This window comes from Myiozetetes cayanensis, unplaced genomic scaffold (assembly GCF_022539395.1).
Source record: "Myiozetetes cayanensis isolate MyiCay16 unplaced genomic scaffold, myiCay2020 scf20-37, whole genome shotgun sequence".
NCBI classification, from domain to species: domain Eukaryota; kingdom Metazoa; phylum Chordata; class Aves; order Passeriformes; family Tyrannidae; genus Myiozetetes; species Myiozetetes cayanensis.
The window spans coordinates 12,163,898-12,183,719 of NW_026087412.1; the positions used below are offsets into that span (position 1 = coordinate 12,163,898).

The 19,822-nt window shown below is 38.7% G+C and overlaps 1 protein-coding gene across 29 annotated transcripts in view; it reads right to left on the minus strand.

Moving 5' to 3' along the window:
- Positions 1-19,822, minus strand: part of RBFOX1 (RNA binding fox-1 homolog 1) — a 1,102,859-nt gene that overhangs the window by 112,816 nt on the left and 970,221 nt on the right. For all 29 annotated transcript variants that reach the window (XM_050317469.1, XM_050317468.1, XM_050317472.1 and 26 more), the window contains one exon: positions 11,775-12,017. In XM_050317469.1, the coding sequence (XP_050173426.1) occupies positions 11,775-12,017 (243 nt within the window). The remainder of the gene's footprint in view (positions 1-11,774; positions 12,018-19,822) is intronic.

The following is a 19,822-nucleotide window of genomic DNA, read 5'->3' on the forward strand; positions in this document are numbered from 1 at the left end:
CATTAAAATCTTGGCAAAGTTGACTTTGCTGCACACGCAAAAAGAGAAGTGCCACGGGAGATGGCTGCAAGTTTCTTTCGCGAGGGAAGAGAGAGATAAAAGGGCTGGATGTGCAACACTTTCAGCTCAACGGGGTGAAAAAGAAAAGAGGGGGCCCAGCTCAGAAATGAGAGCAAGTTCTAAAACTGGGAATGCTTGCTGGAGATGGGAAGGAGCCAATAGCAACATTTTGTGCTGGTGTGAAAGTGCCTTTATTGCAGGCGAGAGCCGCTTCACAAGTACAGCTCCTGCCAGTCTGGATGTGAACTGCAGCAATTCCACACCGAGGGAGCCTGCAGTGCTCCAAAGCTTTCCAACACCTGTGCTCAAACACACCTATCCAGCAGCTCTGCAGACACTCAGGACCCCACCATGCAGGTATCTGTTCCTGAAACTAATAGCTTCATAAGCACTGCGATCCAATTAATGTGAGGAGCACTACACAACCCTCTCAGTGTAAGTGCTTGCAAGGCTTATCTCTGACTTTAAAACAGTATTTTGTGGCTAAATTACTGTTTACTATGGTGCAAATTTACTGGGATATAATATCACCTGCTCAGGAGTATCAAGAAATGGTCATGCACTAGAAAGGATTCAATGTCTACCTTAAAAACATGTTTACTCCTCCAATTACACTAATTGCAAGGTATTTTAAGCTCAACAATTTAAGGGATTTGTACAAAATAAAAGTTTTTCAAAGTGCTAAAATCTATTTTTAATCTAATTTTAGTTTCTCTTTTACATCCTTAACTTTCCAGTACTGTGTAATATTTGTCTACATTTGTTTTCCTACAAGTTTGTATTTGGAAAAGGAAAAAAAAACTAAGAAGAAAATTAAAAACCACACCTGTGTTGAAAACAGAGGCATTTCTTGATGCACAATAATAATAAAAGGATAAAAAAGCTGGTTCTTTCCATGAGAAAGCACAAAACAGGATCAGTGATTCAGATGCTGGTGCATCATCTTTTGATAGTGTAAAAAAAAAAAAAACAAAACCAGAATAAATTCTGTATTAAATAGAGGTCAAATTTGCATTCATATATAAACAACAAAGCTCCACTATTTCTGCTGCTCCAGGTTGGGATAGTTTTGCCACCTGTCCCTGTCAGATTTTCTTAAAAAAAGAAGCTTATGTATGAGAACAAGGAAATACAAATATTCAGAGGTGAAACTTGGCATCAATTTCTCTAAATTTGGCCACATTGTAATTGAAAACTATGTAAGAAAAGAAATAAAGGGAGGGGAATGTGTTCACAAGAAACCGCATATCTCTGAACAACTCAAGTATTTCCATATCCCTAAAGCTAAAAGAATAAGGACTGTAAGTAAATAGGCAACAGAACTGCTACCTTTTCAAGTCAATGCACAACTTAAAAGCAAATTTCTCTGGCCTAAACCATTAAGTTTTCCTCCATGTAACTGAAAAAACTCAAATAATTTCTTTTTTTAATATATTTTAAGATTAATACTTCCAAATACTTTAAATAAATTGACATTTTATAGCTACATTTTTGGCAATAAATCTCTTTTAAAGTAGCAGCAATAATATTTTTTGCAATACAAACATATTAAAAAAAATAAATCACATCCTTATGAAAAATGAAATAAGGTGTCCTAGCCTTATTATAACTTAAAAATAGCAAATTTACATAGTTTCCATGTCACATCTTTTATATCCTTTATGTTCTTATAACCCAAAAGATCTTTTCTAACTGAAGTTGCCGCTGGAGAAGCTTCATCTGCAAACATTAATTAGCACAGACAGACTCAGATCTTTCTGGGTAGCTGGGTGATCATGCCTGCAATATGTTGCAGTGTTGGTACACATATTGTTTTCAAATCAAATATTTAGATGCTACTCTGGAACAGCTGCAACTTATGTGAATTCTTATGAAATTAAATAGTTGAACATCTTTTGACGCACTTTTTATAACAGCAACAAAAAAAAAACAACACAGGCATAGAAAGGACTTTATGACTGTAAGCATGTTTTCTTCTTCTGATTGAATCAGAAGGCATTCTGCTGCCTTTTTTTTTCCCCTTTTATAAATCAGAGAATAAAAGTATTTAAATTACAATCCAAAGCAAAAAAAAAAAAAGGCACAGCAAGAGAAGTCCTCCATTCTTACTTTTGAAGGGATGAGGAAGCTGGGAGGCAGTAGCAGTCTCATTACAGAGCCTGAAATCAAGTTCATTTATAAAGGCTGAGATGTCCTCAATGGCAAACATCTGTTCCTCTGTTCCACAGAGGGAGTTTCCTGCTCTCCATCTCCCTCACCTGGAGGTGTTGTTAGATCTGGAGGCAGAGGCTGGGGAGATGCTGCCCCACAGGTGCTCTTTTATCTCCTCTTTCTCACAGTTTTTTATAGATCTGATTGCTGTGGCTGGGAAGGACCTGAGGAGTCCTGACAGGTCCTCCTGCTGTTTGCAGGTGGATGTTAAAAGGGTATCTTGGAGTTTGTGTTCTGGGGTAAGACTCAGAGACAAGAGAAGATCAGTGGCAACTTTTTCAATGGGCAAGATTTCAAGAGACCTCTGCTGGAAAAACAAATGCAAAACGCCCTTTTAAGCAGGGATAGTAGAAGACCTGAGGGGTCCCTCTTAAAAATCTGTTGAGAAGTTTTTCTAAATCAAAAAAGGCAGCACAATACGCTCCAACACAACTGTGTGGGATACCAGCTGAAAAAGCATCTCAAACTGGCAAATTGTAGCAATTGAGATTCAAAAATACCAGAGAATTCATGCATGTTCTTCACATCAACTCTATATTCCTTTCCATATTCTCTCCAAGCCATATGAAAAACAGTAGTAGCTGGCTTTGTAACTCCTAGGAGGGGGGAGGAAATTAAAGGAAATTGCTAGAGAATACTGGAATGAGTAAGAACTGTGAAGAAACAAAGTAGAGACAATGCAGGTGTATAGAAAGAAAACATAAAAGGGAAATAAGAAAGAATATAAATAAGGAACAGTGTTGTAGAGATAAAAAGAAAGATAACTAAAATGCACCCAAAGATTAAAAGCAAGCAAGAACCATGCAAAATGAGAGGAAGGTTTTGCATATATGTCATTATTTTAAGTTTGTATATAAATCCCTCTCAAAATATCAGGAAATACTTACTATCCATCCCTGCAGAGCCAACAAAGTAACTTAAGGTCCATCTTTAATCACACAAATCAAAAGCAAAGGTGAGAAGGGAGTGAGCTCGTGAACGGATGTGTGGGGTTTGGTTACCAACTTATCCCTTTTTCTGGAATTTCTCCAATTCATTAATAAATTATTGACCATCTAATATCTAGATCTGTGCAATTTAAAACAACCAACCAATTCTTTCTGCCTGTCACAGAAAGACCAAATACAGCATGAGGTGCATGCTGAACTATTAGTTCAGTCTAATTGTTTCTCTGGCAAAGCCTGAAAAGAAGAACTTGTAACCCTTTCCTGAATGCATATCTAGTGAATAAGAAAATTGTCCTCTGTCTACTTCTGCCTGCAACGTCTTTCTCACCCTGTCAAGTCACTGGTAGACCATAAAGCAGCTTCAGACTTCCAGATGGATTCACCTGCTGGCAGATTCAGCAAAGACAGAGCAGCATGCCTCGTTACTGTCTTTCTAAAACTGATGGAGAGCAAAGTTAAATGTTTGAATCAAGCTAGTCTTTCACACGGACCCTAGAAGGGAGAAATGGTAAGCAAGCCCACACACGAGTAAGGTTTAATTAAAGTAACTCTGTGGGTAGCAGGGTGTGGGGAAAGCTGAAGAAGCAGCTGTGTGGGAGAGGAATGGAAACTTGAGAGTATAAACAGGATTAAAAAATACATTTTCAGGGTTGGGGGTTAATAACCCACTAAGGCACCCTTAGTTAAGACCCACTCTCATGCAGGAGAGTGAGTTTATCTCTAGGCAAAGACTGTCACATGAATAGAAATTCAGTCTTATGATTTCAGGAACAAGAGAGGGAGCCTTTCTGAGTGGTTTTCATGGCTTATCAGTATAAACCTCGCCAGTTTTCCATCTACCTGTGCTACAGGTAGACCATTCTGAGCTCTCTAATACAGAGCAAGTTTCTTGAAAACAAGGACCTAAGGATGTTGCTGGTTTACCAAGAAGTTACAAGCAGTTTGTGCTCAGGTCGTACACAAGGTACCCCAGGCAATGCACAACTTTATATTGGAACTAGAAAGAGTTGGTGACTGGAGGAATTGACAACTTCTGATAAAGTTGCAAGCCCTTAACTATCATTTGCATGGCAATTACAAGAGAATGGAAAACATCATTAGTCTTACCTAACCTAACACAACCCCTCATGCATTTAGTGAAAATTAGAGCTAATTCTCACCAAAAAAAAAATCCCCCCCATAAGGATCAATGTTAATTACTGTGTTGTAATGGGGAGCAAAGATGCAGAAGGTCAAATATAAAGTTGTAATTAGCTATTTCATCATAACAAGATCCCCTTTGAAATTTATGCTCAGTGCATTCGCCAATATGTTAACAAATGTTTTTCTCAAGAGATCACAACCCAAAGCACAGACAAAGCATTGGGATGCCATGGCCACTTAGACTGCACAGAGAGAAGAAAAAGTCAATAATGTAACACATAAAAGAATTGGTATGGAGGAGTAAAGAGCCCAAGAGAGAAAAAAAAGTACAAGAAAACTCAGAAAACCAATATTGTCTCAGCTCTTTCAGGGACAAGAAGGAAGAAAATCTTAAATTGTTTAATTGGTCAATTAAACTCAGCAGATCAGGAATTAATTGGTAATGTTTTCTAGAAGAAACTTTTCAAGTTGGAGTAACATGACAGTGTCTGGCTGACAATGTGATTCAAAATACCTCTCCAATGTTTTGTGTTTCAGACCTACCTTAGAGTTGACTAGAATTACCTGCTGAAGTGATCTAAGAACTGCTAGTCTGCCCTACAGTGAACATGCAGAAGAGTAATCAACGGCATTCAGCTAATTTATTTGAGCAAATATGACTAAAGATGAAGAGCATAATTGCACTCTTTATCCTTGTTGCTGGGGTTTTGTGGGACTGGGGTAGAAGCTTCAGCTTTACCACTTCACTAATTTCAAGGATGCAAAAATCAGGAATGGAAATTTAAATCAAAACACATAAATAAAAAAGAAAACCAAACCAAAGAAAAACCAGAATTAACTAGAATTATAATTTTATAATTATAACTTTTCTGTCTTCTGTTTCAATATCACACTTGCAATCCTTTCTTGCTATGGGAATCAAAAAGAAAAAGAAGCTGAGGTGATACCTAAATCCTAAAGATCAGCTACAGAGACCTCAGGAGAACCCCAGACAAGCTGATCTGCAGTTGGCTGCCAGGGTAACTGCTGTCCTCACACCCACTCACAGCAACAAAAAGCCTCAGTTAACTCAATGACACAGGAAAAAAAGGGTGGTTATCTTCTTACCAGGCAAAAAACCGATGTATACAAACAGGCACTTTATAAACAGCACCACAGAAAACAGCCAGTTTCAGTTTCTGGGTATTCTTGAGGAGAATCTATTTTCGAGGTTGCACTGACACACACAGAGGCTGAAGTGAGCAATATGTTCCTGCTATTCCTTAGCATAAGCAAAGGGACTCACGTGAGGCACAGTCACAAAGTTGACACACGGGGCTCTCTCAGCAAGGAAGCCTCTTAGCAGCGATAATGGCTATGATCACAAGTCATTACTGTGCCTCACCACACCAGCACTGCATTATGTTCTCTATTTGGGATGTCAGTTTTGATCTCTTCACTATGGAGTAGGAGCTGGACCAGGTTCCTTGCTTCTGCAGCTCTGAAGCACTCAGGGTCTTGAAATAAACTCCTTGCAATGTTTTCTTCAAGTAGCAGTTGGGACCAAATATAATAGGAAGTAGGAATGAAATAGCACACCATGCTGGCACAATAGCCTGCACCAGCAGGGTATGATTTAGATGAATAAACACTGCTCTAGGAGTTGTCAAAGCATTATCAAGTATCTGCCATCCTGGTGGCAAACATCTATAGACAAAAGATGGAATTGAAATAAGAGTAAAAACTGGGTCGTTGATACCAGTTGGGAATAAAAATATCCATGGGGAAATGTGATTTGAAAGGCTCTGTGGTGAAGAGTTCCTAATTCCTCTGCACGGGGAGCACAGGCCTCGGAGTGGCACCATTTAGAGAGAGTGCTGGTGGGGTTATCTGCCCTGAAACTCTGCTCTGCCGCCTGCCAGCCAGAACTACCCACAGAAGTGATCAAATCACTCCTTCCCCAGCCACCAGAAGCAGTTCCAGGTGCACCATGAAAACCTCCCAGGCAAGAGCAGAACATTCAGAGACAAGGAGAACACCAGCTGAGCTCAGCAGCCTCAGAAGTGTCCCACCCACTATGCAGACACTTGGCACATTGGACTTCAAAGTTTACCTCCAGGCTAATAAGCACAACCACAGCTACCCCATGAGCCAGCAAATTGCAGAGAACTCAGTTTTAAACATCTCTACTTCAGTGACACGCTGGTGTAAGAACAGCTGATGGACACCTGTAAACTGAGTAGGATATACCCCATTGTTTAATATGGAATAGAATTTCATCAAAATAATGTATCCCATACCCCCAGGAGATGGGAAGGCCATGAATAAAATATTAGGAGAGAAAGAGGAGATGAACTAAAGAAAGAAGGGGAGAAAAAAAAAATCACTTATACCAATAACTTACTTAAAGAATAGAGCAGGAAAAAGGGCTAATAAAAACTAGAAATATGCTGCAGAAAACTGTAGCAATAACCTACCCACCTGCAGGCTTAGACAATGCACTAAAGCACTTCACTAAAAATGCTTCCTACTCTCAGATTTCTTACCCAAATTAAAAAGCGCATCAGCAAAATTGGTACCAAAAAAAACACCAACCCACAGAAAACCTCAACAAACACCCAAAGGTAGGTTGTATATGTTTCACTTCTCCAGAACAACCAAGTTCAATATGGTAAATAATTTTGCAGTCCAGAGCCTTCACAAATCCTCAGATGAAGAGATGGCCTTTGCAACGTGACTTAAAAATGCACAAATGGGACAAATTAGCACCAAGAAAACATTAAACATACAGACCATTAGATCTCAAAGAATATACAACGTTTCAAGGTACAGCAGGGCAGCCAGAACAACAGACATCATATCTAATAAATGAATTATTTCCACCCTGATTTTGAACCACCTGGGACAGGAAGGCACCGTGCACTGATCCCCAACACTCCTCCAAGTCAAGTGCCTTTTCCCTCAACAACTCCTGGCCAGGCACACAACCTACCAAAGCTTTTCAGCTTCTGAAAGCAGAACTAAGTTTAGAGCAGCACATTTTTTACACACACAAACATAAAACACAGCGTTTTTACAAAGTTTTTGCCATGCCATGACATTTACTTCCATTATTAGTATAACACACTTAGAACAGGAAAGAGTAGAGAAACATTTACTTTGCTATTACCTGCTCCCTTTCACATGCCCAGCTAATGCCCTTTTCATTTACATACACAGCTCCTGCTGGCATCAACAGAAGTTGTGCATGAAAAAACACAGGCAAAAATTTAATAACTTTCATTCTCTGAGCTATTCCTGTACAACAGGTTTGCATCTATATCTGTTCACAGGTAAAAGGTGATTTCCTATTTCATAAAATAATCAAATGTCTTACTTAAAAGTACTTTATTACACGTAACTATTCAATGTAACACTCAAAACCACTCTACAAAATCATCAGACGTTAATTTTAGCATAATTTTGTAACACTCATCATTGATCCATCCTTCTTGAAAGAAGCCATTTATTATTTTTGTTGATGCTAAAAGCATGTTGGATGCTATACAACTCCAAAATTCTACCAGCTCTTAAATAACCCAGTGCTGGATGATTATTGATTATGCATATACTCGGACACATTTCTTCCTTGTTCAAAGTTAACAAATATATGGATTTAAAAAGATGAAAACCATATTGTTCAGGGAAGACTACAAGTAACTTTTGACAGTATTTTATTACCTACAGATGATTTTACATTATTTCAGCTAAATCAGCCTGTCTTTAATCTTTTACTACTCTTTTCCTGTACTTTTTCTCCTGTTCCATCACATCAAAATACAGAGTTAGCCATTCCTACACATAAAATCTAAGTACCTCTTGTGTTGAGTACTTACCCTAACAGAATACAGTGACCCACTATTTTATCAAAATAATAGAATAAAGCATTTTTATTGGGAAATGCACTTTTTTGAAGTATAAGAGCACATCCAAGAGTACGTGAAGTGTTTTTGAACATGAATTACAAGAGCACTGTGCAAAAAATTGCAAACCTGTAATAAAACTGATGATTGGAATCTTGTTCCATTTGCAGCAACTGGGAATACTGGTGGTTCCAGCTGGGCCAGGATCACACCCTGTGTTGCAGTTAAGGATTCAAAAGAAATTGCACAGAACCTTTTTATTTTTATTATTTATATCTTTACTGGGGTTTAGGCTGCATTAGACCCAATGAGAGCTCTGGCTGCAGTGTTTGATTCTTTCAGACAAGAAGAGAGAAATTGGGACACACAGAGAGAGCCAAGGCTGTGTCTCACCTCGGCATGGATTCAGTCCTTCATGGAGGAAGTTAAGTCTGGTAGTAAATTCTGCAAATTAGATAATTGCCCTGCAGTTTGTTAGGTTCACATTTCAAAAGTTTAAGATCCATTTTTAGTGGTATATCCAGCCACACAGGGACATAAAATTGCACTTGAGTTAAGAAAATGCAGAAACTGGTCTTGCCTCCAGCAGCCTGTCTGATCTACATTAATCACAACAGTATTCTTTCTGTGAATGACTGGTCAATTGATTATTCTTCCTTTAAATGCATGTAATAAACAGCTTACTGAAAGGAAACTAAGTAGAAACATTGGAACCTACCAAACAAATGCCACTACGTCCCCACATCAATTCCACTTAAAACTCTTCCAGTGGAAATCAACTATTCTCAAAGCTAGCAGGAACTGGAAAGAAACATAATTTTTCTCCTTCAACAGTAAAGACCACATGGAGTTACAAGGTTGACACAGTGCTATTGAAGCTCTATTTCACAATAAAAACTTGTATTATTAAACCTACAGCGAGATACACAGAGCTGAACCCTCATAATATTACAAAGTCCATGTCAAATCTGCCTGGGATCCGTCTGCATATACCTGTTTATAATGTCTCCACAGTTTGCCAAGTGCAATGGCTAAAATCCCAGCATAAAGGATTTTAAATCTGGGTACCCCTAATTAAATTTTGCAAACAGTGTTTGACTGTAAGTTTGTAAAACTAACTGGTGTGCAATGTGTTAAATGTCAGTGCAGCTCCACAGAGATACACACACTTCTTGTAAACCTCTCTTTTCATTGTGGTGTTCTCGAGGGAGAGCATCCACAACTTTCAATATAACATTGCAATTTGGAAAGAAATATCTTTTTAAAAACCAAACCAAGCTAAAACTTTCTCAAATATACCCTCAAGTCAAAAGGAAGGAAACCTAATTCTTTATAAACAGCATGGGAGCTACTTTGAAATGTTCTGTCTGTCCCTCTGTAAGGAAGGAAACAGGAATGCAAGAAATAATAAGTCCATAATAAAAAGAGCAAATACTATATTCCCTGAATACATCAGGTTAGTGGAATTCAAGTGTTACCCTTCAGAGAATGGAAATTCAAGGGGAAACAGAAGGGAAAAGGTGTCTGACAGGTAAAACACAAGTTGGATATTAGGAAAGCAAAAAAGAAAATAAGAACAGATAGCAAAGAACACAAAACCAAATAACAATAAAGCCTATTAGCATATCAGAAGCTGGAAACTTTGCAGAAAATCATTGGATTTGCTAGCTGGGATTGAATAGAGCACTTGAAGAAGATAAGGGCATTGCAGACAATCCAAACTATGTCTTTTCACCAGCCTTCGCTATGGAAAATGCTGCGGAAACACATCCCTGACTTCTCTGATAAAGTGACTGACACTTCTTCAAACTGAAAAATCAAAACAGGGTGAGGAAACACAATCAATTGAAAGCAATAAATGATGAGGGATGAGCTCCTGTCCCACTGCCATCGATGGGTCTTTTACCATTGATTTTAGCACTGTTACTATTTCACTTCAGATCTGAACAGCAACAGTTTCAAAACATGAAAAGGCTGAGCTGAGCATCGGAGTGGGCTGTTCAGGGTGCAGCAGTGGTCAAAAAAAACAAGAAAAACTGTGGAACATAAAAAGGATGAGACAGGAACAGCAGGAAAGACTATCTTTTCAGTCAATATCCAATCTCTTCTGGAGTATCTATTGAGCTTGGGATTCCTGCTCTAAACCAATGATGGTGGCATTTGTCACGAGTTTGACAGCAATCAAAAATGATGATGGAAGAAAATTTTAAAAGATGGAAAAATCCAGGAATTTAACTTTGTGAAGAGATGTATAAGAGGGGACTGTAGAGCTGCAAAGAATGCTATAAGTTAATAAGGGGTTCTTGAATTTAAGCTTTCTCGTGTTACTAGAGCGAAGGGCCACTTGGCAATAAAAGGTTACCACGTCAAAAATAAAAGGACCAAAACATTTTACTGCACAAATGAAAAAAATGTGTAATTAATTCACAATGTATCCATGCTAATAGCAAGGAATATTCTTCTATGGTTTTCTTTCTGGTTCAAACCCATATAAAGAAATCAGTGGCATGGCAATAAAATAAACATAAATTTTCAGAACCACTCCTTTAAGGGAATATGTTTTCCTTTTCCTCTTGCCCTGATGCATGGAACCTTTTAGGCTGGATATGTGCCAGAGGAAGAAGGGGAGGTCAGATGAGGCATGGAGCATGGCTGGGGCAAGGATGAGGACAGCTAAGAAAGATGCTTCAAGCATATGCTCCAACTGCCTGCCCTGTGCTCGATCCTGCACTTGTAACACGGCTGGTTGATGGGCTCAGAAATCTGCAAGCTGTTGGCACTGGATATATTGTGTCCCACTCTAGAATTAAGACAGAAGCACTAAACTATCAATGTGTGAAATCTGCGACTTAAATTACAAGGTAGAGCCATCCAAGGAGTCTCTTGCATAATTCATGACACTTCAGAACTTTATATATAAATCAAATAGGAGGAAAGTCGATCATTTCTGCTCTGTTGAGCACAGATCCACACACGACTCGGGTAATGGCTGCACAAACAAGCTCTCTAGAAAATACAGTATTACAGGCATGTTCTTCACAATGCTCACTCACACGGTAATTTCAGTGCAATATCGTTCAATGAACACTTTTATTAAAAACTACTTGCAAGTGTCAAAAGCACAGGGGCCATTAAAAATAACCAAATGAGTCTGGTTTGGGGTTTTTTTTTGTTGTTTTCTTTTCCCTGCAAATGAATGCCTACAAACACTCATTTGCACTTTTTCCATATTGGACTTAATTAAACTTTATGATATGATTCATGGGCTGGCTATTAATCATTTTGTCTGATACTGTTGAAAAAGGAAACCTCAGATTCTACAAAGATCTGACACTTCGTGAGAGGCCCAAAACCAGTGAAAATATATTCTCCAAGGATAAACTTCGACAGACTTTTAAGCTTAACATTGTGGCTAATCCTAACACAAACGAAGAGTAAAACTACTAAGTTTTAACAGAACAACAGAAATTATTGACAAAAACGCACGTAACCTGAAACAAAGTGCTTGAAAAGAGCTGTAACCTTGACTTACTGTGGCTGTGCCGGAGACAGTTTGTGCATTTGTGTCAGCTGCACTCTGTTCAGAGTGTGTCTGAGCAGGAGGGTACATGTTTAACGTGTGCTCTGGAACAGTGGTTTGGCCTGTGTAGTCTGGAGCTGGATGCGGATGTGGGGCTGTGTATTCTGCAGGGATACCATTCTGAGGTGGAGCGAACTGGGCTGAGGCATAAGGCTGTGCCATTGTGTCAGGAGGTGCTGTAGCTTCCTGATTACCCTGTAAAAAAAAAAATCAAAGGGAAAGAAAAGGAAGAAGAAACGTGGCGTGAGATTAAATAAGCGAAGGTCCTGCACATGTAACACGGAGTGATGACAATTCTGCTAAGATTGCTGGCCTGAAAAGGGCACAAGGGTTGTTTCTTAAGGAGAATATTTCTTATCTGAACTAAATGCATTTTGCTAACCCTGTTAAATAATATTCTAATTAGACAAACAAATGTGCTGTTCACTGGATAATTGTAGACTATTTTTTAACCAGGAAAGGTCAGTGAAATGTGCCTGAATTAACGCTTCAACTCAGACAGGAGAGAGGGACAAAGCCACTTTATTCCAAAGGCTACTGAGCACAACTGCCAGTACAGAGCTCTGCTAAGATTAGCTCACTGTCTGTGATCCAGTCTGACTTACCATTTGCAGAACACAATATATGCAACCTACACTCAGAGCAGGATTTGGGTTATGCACTGAAAACACTGATATGAACTAATGCTCTGAGATATTCAGAATACTTTGATGGACTCTGTAGAGACCAGCTGCATGCCACAAATGCAAAATAATAATGAGTCAAAATATTAAAAATTTGAATCTAAAAATGCATCAGTTCAAAATCTTAAGCAAACATAAAAGAAAAAATTCAATGCTGCAGACTGTCAAAAGAAATAGATTTAAGAACTTGAAAGGTTTTAAATATGTAGATGGTAGTATTTTATTTGCAGCTCACAATAAGCCTATACAATTAAAAACAAATCTCCTCATCTCTTTATAGATAGATTAACCTTCCTGTTTGATATAATAAAGAATAGTCAAGCCTATAATTTGTCAATTAGAAATCTTCTGACTAAATGCTTTGCTCATACCAAAAAGCAGTAATTGCAGGGAACGAAACACACACAACAATCTTTCAGACCTTATATGAAAAATGTCCAAAACACGATGCTGCATGAGACAGCATTAGAGGCCATTAGTCCAGGGACTATCCCAACCTCAGAGCTAATTTACAAGATAAAATTATCCCTCTAAATATCAAGTAATGCAAAAATGCGTATTTAAGTAAAAAATTAATTAGCTTTTAAACCACTCTGTTATTCTCCACCAAAGCACGTACAAGCACAAGACTAGTACAGGGATTTTATTCACTCCTTGATTTACTAATTCCAAAATAGGCTGAATAGGATGAATAAAAGACAATCTTTTTCACTTTGTACATAAGGACATTTCCAGCCAATTTCAACTAATTCAGGCATCAGTTCTCTGACCTGAACTGGTCCTAAACTCAAGAGCTTTTAAAAATTTGCAAAGGAATAAGTCTTGGTAGATTTCAAGCTTAGAAGAGAAAACTAAATTTTTTTGCGTAAAAGGCATTCAATGTGTCCCAAAAAATTAAAACTTTATATCAGTAATCAAAAGCTCCCTAATTTTTATCCCATCTTTGCTACTGTAGGCCTTGAGCAAGTAGCTTGTGTTGCTTCATTCAAACATCTTTAAAATGAAAGCAATGGCATTTTCTGACTTCACAGGGTTAAGTGACTTTTGTTTCTATAAAATCTACAATCATTCCAAGGTTAATGCTGCACTGAAACTGGTCCTGTTAAATTTCTGTGGAGGTTAAAATTTCTTGTAAATGTGTACTTCTACCCTCTTATATTAAAATGCTAAAGTTCCTTTCTGATTTCTTTTACCTAATATTTTCACTGTTAAAAATTAAAAAAATAAAAACGAAGAGGAAGCAAAACCCAGCAATGACTGGATTACAGCAGAGACATTCATTAAATGTTAAAGAAGTATTTTTAAAACTCGTGGGGGAGGCAGCTGACCTTATTTTAATCAGCTGTTACAGGAAGGACTTCAGCAAGTGGCAAGAATGAACAAAAGCATATCTGAATTCTGCCTGGATAAGCATTTTCCCTGTGCTGGCTGTGAAACACAGGAGCTGGTTACTGCTGGTCCTTAAGCTATTCCTTCATGTCAGATGCTAAACATGGCATTAGAGTCAGCAGCTGTTAAAAAAGAACAATAATGGCAACAAAGGGACCAAGGGCTAACGTCCAGGTGCATTTGATCTGAAGGTTTTTGTACTACCTGGAGTCCTAAACCAGATGTTGCCGAGATCCCCACTGTTTTCCATTAACCCTGACAGCAGTTCCATGAAGACCCTGATTAATATTCAAAGCATTCACACTTAGAGCTAATTACAGCTAATATTTAATTAAGAGGGTTGAACTTTTATAATATTTTTTACCAGCAACTCCAAACTTTTTAGATTTGTCATAAAATGGCAAATTGCATCGGCAATTCAACCACCTCCACCGTGCTGAGAGTCTTCTATCTCTTTCATTAGATTTGTTCAGCTGAAGTCTCATTTATTTATCGCTGAGACCTCATTAATAAGTAAACAATGAAGGGTCAGTGATTTATTTGTCTATTTTTTTTTAAGTAACTTAGGGATACTTAGTACATACTTAGGGATTTACAACCTTGCCATTAAATAAACCAACCCCCCATGCTTAGAGCAGAAAACTGGCGCACAAGATTATCAGGGCAGTCATTGCATGTTCATTAAATTGTTTGGAGGATGGGGACATTAAAGACATTATACTTTTACATGTTACTGTAGGCCCTAAGTTTAAAATGGTAACAAAAATAAACCTGAGATCTCTTAAAATCAGTGACTACTGAAACCTTTCCTAACCTTTAAAATCAGTGTGAAATTATTATTCACAATTAATTCAATAGACACAGTATTACAATTTATAAAAACGTGTTTGTATAAACCTGTTCTTTGGTACTTACTTGGTAATAATAGCCAAAGCTTATTTTTTAGAATATGAATTTATATCAAGAACAATGCAGTGTCAACTATCAGGCATTCGTATATACATGTGCTTGATGGAAACTCCAGACTAGTCAGATACAACTGAATAGAATTTAAAGAACAAAAAATAGAATCACCTAAAATTTCCCTTTATCACACTCTTTAAAATATAGTGAATTACAACAAATAAGAAAAAGTAACAGTTCAAATGCATTAAGTTGAAAACATGAAATGGCCTTAAAAGCAAGAGGAAATATTGATCCTAAATTAGCCTATGAACTCAGGTATTAGAGTAATTTCAAAGCTGTGTGTGACAGCACACAGACCTTGCTTAATACCACCTAGGCATGAGAGGCTAAACAGAAGTTATCCCTTCAGATTCAGTTCCAAGTACCTTTAAGATTAAGTGACCCCCTTAATGCTCACTTTGTTCATGTTTTTTTTAAAAAAGTGGTTGTTGGCAACGGCAAGAAGAACAAAGGATGGCAGACAGTCAGGCTCTGCTAAATGTTCTGGCCTGAGTCTTAATGAAAACCACATTTCAACTCAAAAATATGCTTTACGTGGCAGTGGATAAAATCAAATTTATTGTTTTCTGGTTAAATGGTGAACTCTAAAGAACCAAAACAAACAAACAAGAAAAAGGATTCCAACGATGTAGGTAAGCGAAGGCTCTCCTATTCCATCTATATTACTACATATGAAGAAAAGCTTTGAATTAAAACTGCTCCTAGTATCTCAGATCTCAACATACCTTTTCAGCATCTTCTGCTCTGAAAGGATTTCATAATTAAGAAATGCATGAAAAGTGTCAAAACATAATAAAGCAAGATTGTTTTGTTTGTACACAAAAGAGAGAGCCCAGAAAACATTACTTATGCAGCGTTCCTTTTTTAAAAACACATTTGCAGCATAAAAAAAACGTATTCAATGAAAACCTTTCTGCCTGCCTGCATTTTAAAGTCGAACTGGCAGCTTATTGTTTGTTTTCCCCTATTTTCCGTTTGGTGCATTTTGTTTCTTTGGCAAGAGGTACTTCACATTTAGAGAAAGCCTCCTGTACTGTAGTTAAATGAGCCAAACTGCATCGTATCCTCAGGGCAGGGAAACAAAGAAGAAAAAGGCAACATTACTCTGCAAACCTGCTGGCTGTAAGAATGGCTCAGTTACATATTTCAAGCCCAGTAGAGACATGATCCCCACCGTAGCTTGCCCTCCTTCAGACTTCAGCAACAAAACGTGTATTAGAGGTTCTTGCATGCAGTGGTGCAGCTGGTTATAAGAACTGCCCTGGTTTGACTAAAATCAAGAGTTTCGAGTGAAAATAAAAGCGCAAATACCTGCTGTACCATCCTGCTGCCTTTACTCTCCATAAACTTAGCAGCTGCTCTAGTCCCAGGCCATGCAGCATCTGCCCAAAGCGAGCATCAATTACGGGGTGAGGGCGCGTGAGCGATGCGGTGTGTGCACGAGTGTGGACGGTTGGGGTGCTGGAGGAGGGGGAGCCAATGTAGGGCTTGCTGACCTCCCTCTCAACATCTGACTGCTCCCAAAACCTGATCCAGATGGGACTCCTTCAGTTTGCAGGGCCTCGCCCCATCAATCACAGCAGGCCACTCCTCTGTCTCCTGCTACTAGTTATGGAGTGCACCACTGAGCAGATGATTACACACAGAAGAAGAAAAAAACACAGCTTGACTACATTAATAGCTGCTTAGAAAAAAAAGCACTGGAAATGCTACTATACAAGTTGCTGGAAGCTGAACATTTTTGTTGTGAGATATTTTTGTATTCAAAGTTAAAAAACACCTTAAACTTCCAGGGTTTTGGCTTTGGGACAGGTACAGTGTACAGTAACACGTGTGCATTTCCACGGGATTAATTCCTCCTCCATGTGGCAGAGTTAATAGCAATAAGATTTCTATTTTAAAATTGCTGAATGCCACAAGTAAACTGATGATACTGAACTAGCCTGTTTTAGATTAAATGTACTTTATCCTTCCATTCAAATGAAATACCGTTTCCTTTTTTTTTTTTGTTTCATTTCATGACATCCCTCTCGCTTAGCAGGGGAAATATTTCAGAAATGCTTCCAAGGTTTAGCTCTGTGAGGCACTTTAAGCAACTTAATGTTTCACTGTTAAAGGAACTTTCCTAGATGCTCTGGAGGTGGTAAAATGATTAAAGTTCTAACTAAATCACACAATAAAGAAAAAGAAAATAAAAAAAAAAGAAAAAACAACTAGAAAGATACAGACAACCCTAAAGAACACATACTTTTTGCCAGGCTCTCCCAGACTGCCTACATTAGGATTCAGAAACAGGGCAGACATGCAACAGAGGAATCATTCTAACAAACCTTTCAATTCACAGAGGTGGGCAGAGCAACAAACAGACATCAATTCATCATTAAACTTATATTCCAACTAAAATATATTGAAATTCTTTAAAGTGGCAGTATAATTCTTCCAGATTTGTTGCTGGCAGTCCCCAATTAATGATAATAAAAGCAGCCACTTCAGATTTTTCAGAAGGAATCAGACATGCAACCACACTGGACTGATAATCACAACTGACTGACTCTGCGAGCTTTCTCTGTTGTAGCTTAATTATCTGACCAGGCCACTTGACTCACATCATTTGCTCCTGCAATCACACAAAATGAATTCTCCAGCCACCTCTTTCTCTTTTTGGAAAGTTCAGTACAAAGACAAATTCAGTTTTCACTTAAAAAACAATCTCGTTCCAAAAGAAGGGTGTCCTCAAAAGTAAGAAAGATAATGCAGAATAACTTTTTGCAGAGAGTACAGGGGAAAAGGGTAACAGTGAGTACGCAAAAGAGAATTTCTTCATCAATTTAGCAAGCAAGTAGCACCTCTTTACTCCTATTTCGGAGTAAAGTTTACTTTTGGTCTTTTCTACATATATTTCACTCCAGTACAAGTCTGTGCTCTTGCTACTGCTACGTATGTGTTTGATAATGAAACGTTCACCTCATGTCAGTGCCTGAAGTAAGGAGCAGTGCAGGAGCTGAAACATCCCAATAGCCTGCAAAGAACATTTACTCACAGTTAAGAGAAGGCAAAAACCAACTTGCTGAAAACTCTTAGTTTGAAGCCCTTCCTATGGACATACTGAAACAAGGGAGAAAGCACTCCCTCCAACACCTTCACTCTTTCCAGCTGTCACTGCTGAAACTTTGTACTGCTTTTATGATGCTGTGATTTATTACCAGAGCTTTCCTTGTCATCCACAGCAATTCTGCCTCCTGCTATGGCACAAATGGACGTGAGTCTGTCACACTGGTTTGCTTTACTTCCACATTAACACCTAAATCTTTCTTTTTAATTTAAGTTTGCTGCCTGTCCCTCACTTTCTCCAATTCTTACCCTTAAGTATTTTATACAGATCTTTTCAACCGTAGCTCAGCCTTGTACTACAGCAACCAATATTTTGCTTTCTTTAAAATACATAGAAGAAAATTTACATCACATTTTGAAAACACAACTCTCCAAAATAGCCTTAAGACTCATATAATAAGAGACTCTGAAGCACTCAGCAGGTGCATCTGCAATCCATTTTCACAATGACCGAATTGATTCTTAAAGCATTGCAAAAGAAAACTAAAAAAGGAGCTTCTCATTTCCCACAAGTTCTTATAGGAAAGTATACCTCATTTCTCTTACACCTTTGCTGGAGCATACTCAAGAAGATGATGCAGCAATCCTTGCACCCAAATAGCAGGGAGGGAGGAAAAAAGAAAAGGATTGTGTTGTCAACATAAAAGGTGCATAAAAAGCTGTCTGGAGTGCTGGCCTTTAAAGAGGGTAGCAGTCAACACTTACAAGTCTAACTGTCAGTCAGCCATGAGTGCCAGCCCTTGGGCATCAAGACCAGGTCCAAAACTGCTGAACACGTTCACAAAAGACATGTAAGAGGTGTCAGAATGCAAATTCACACATGACACAAGCAGGGGGAGCAGTTACAGGGCTCTTGAGAAGGCAGAGGAGTGGGCTGACAAAAATCTGGCCAAGGTCCTGCTCTTGGGACAGAATAACCCCATGCACTTGTACAGGCTGTGGACTGCCTGGCCAGACCTGCAGAGAAGGGTCTGTGAGTCCTGGTGAACAGTGAGTTGGGCACAAACCACTGCTCTGCCTTCGAGGCAGCAAAGGCAAACTTCTCAGTGGCTGCATTAGCAAAAGGAGAGTCAGCGAGGTGGGGAGAGAGATCATTCCTCCCTGTACAGCACTTGTGAGACAGCATCTGGAACACCACGTCCAGTCTGGAGTCCCCCAGGGCAGGAGATGTGTCTGAGAGTTCAGTGGTGGGTTGCCAGGACAGCTGGAGGGCTGGAGCACATGACAAGAGGAGAGGCTGAGGGAGCTGGTTTAGCACTGCCTGCGGGAGAGAGGACTAACAGACAACCTAATTGCATCTTCTCCCACTTAATCCATGATCACAGAGACAGAACTCGGAGGGACAGAGCAAAAGAACAAGGAGAAACAGTCAAAAGTTGCCGAAAGCTAAATTCTGGTTGGGTCTGAAGAATAAAATAATGAATATGAGTGAAGTTAAGCACAGGAACACACTGCTCAGAGAGGCTATGGCCTCTTGGAGACTTTCAAACCAGAATTCAAAAAGCCCCTTGGCAACCTAATCTGTATATTTACTCCTGATTTCAAAGGGATGTTGGGATTAGATGGGATCTGAAGTTCCCTTTCAACCTAAATTATTTTACAATTCCATGTGGTTTCAACAGCAGCAGAATAGTTTCAAAATGGATTTTATACTTCTGTCCTATTTGATGACTTTCCTCACACAGGATTTACTGGCAAGGAACAGACTAACTACAGCTTCTAGTTTGCTTTCTGTCCTCAAGGAGCAATGTCTCAGTTCTTTGAGATATATTTGCAATGCTTTCTTTAAAAAAATATGTTTACACTTGCTTATTCCATGACCATGACTGAAGATCACATCTGCTCAGCTAT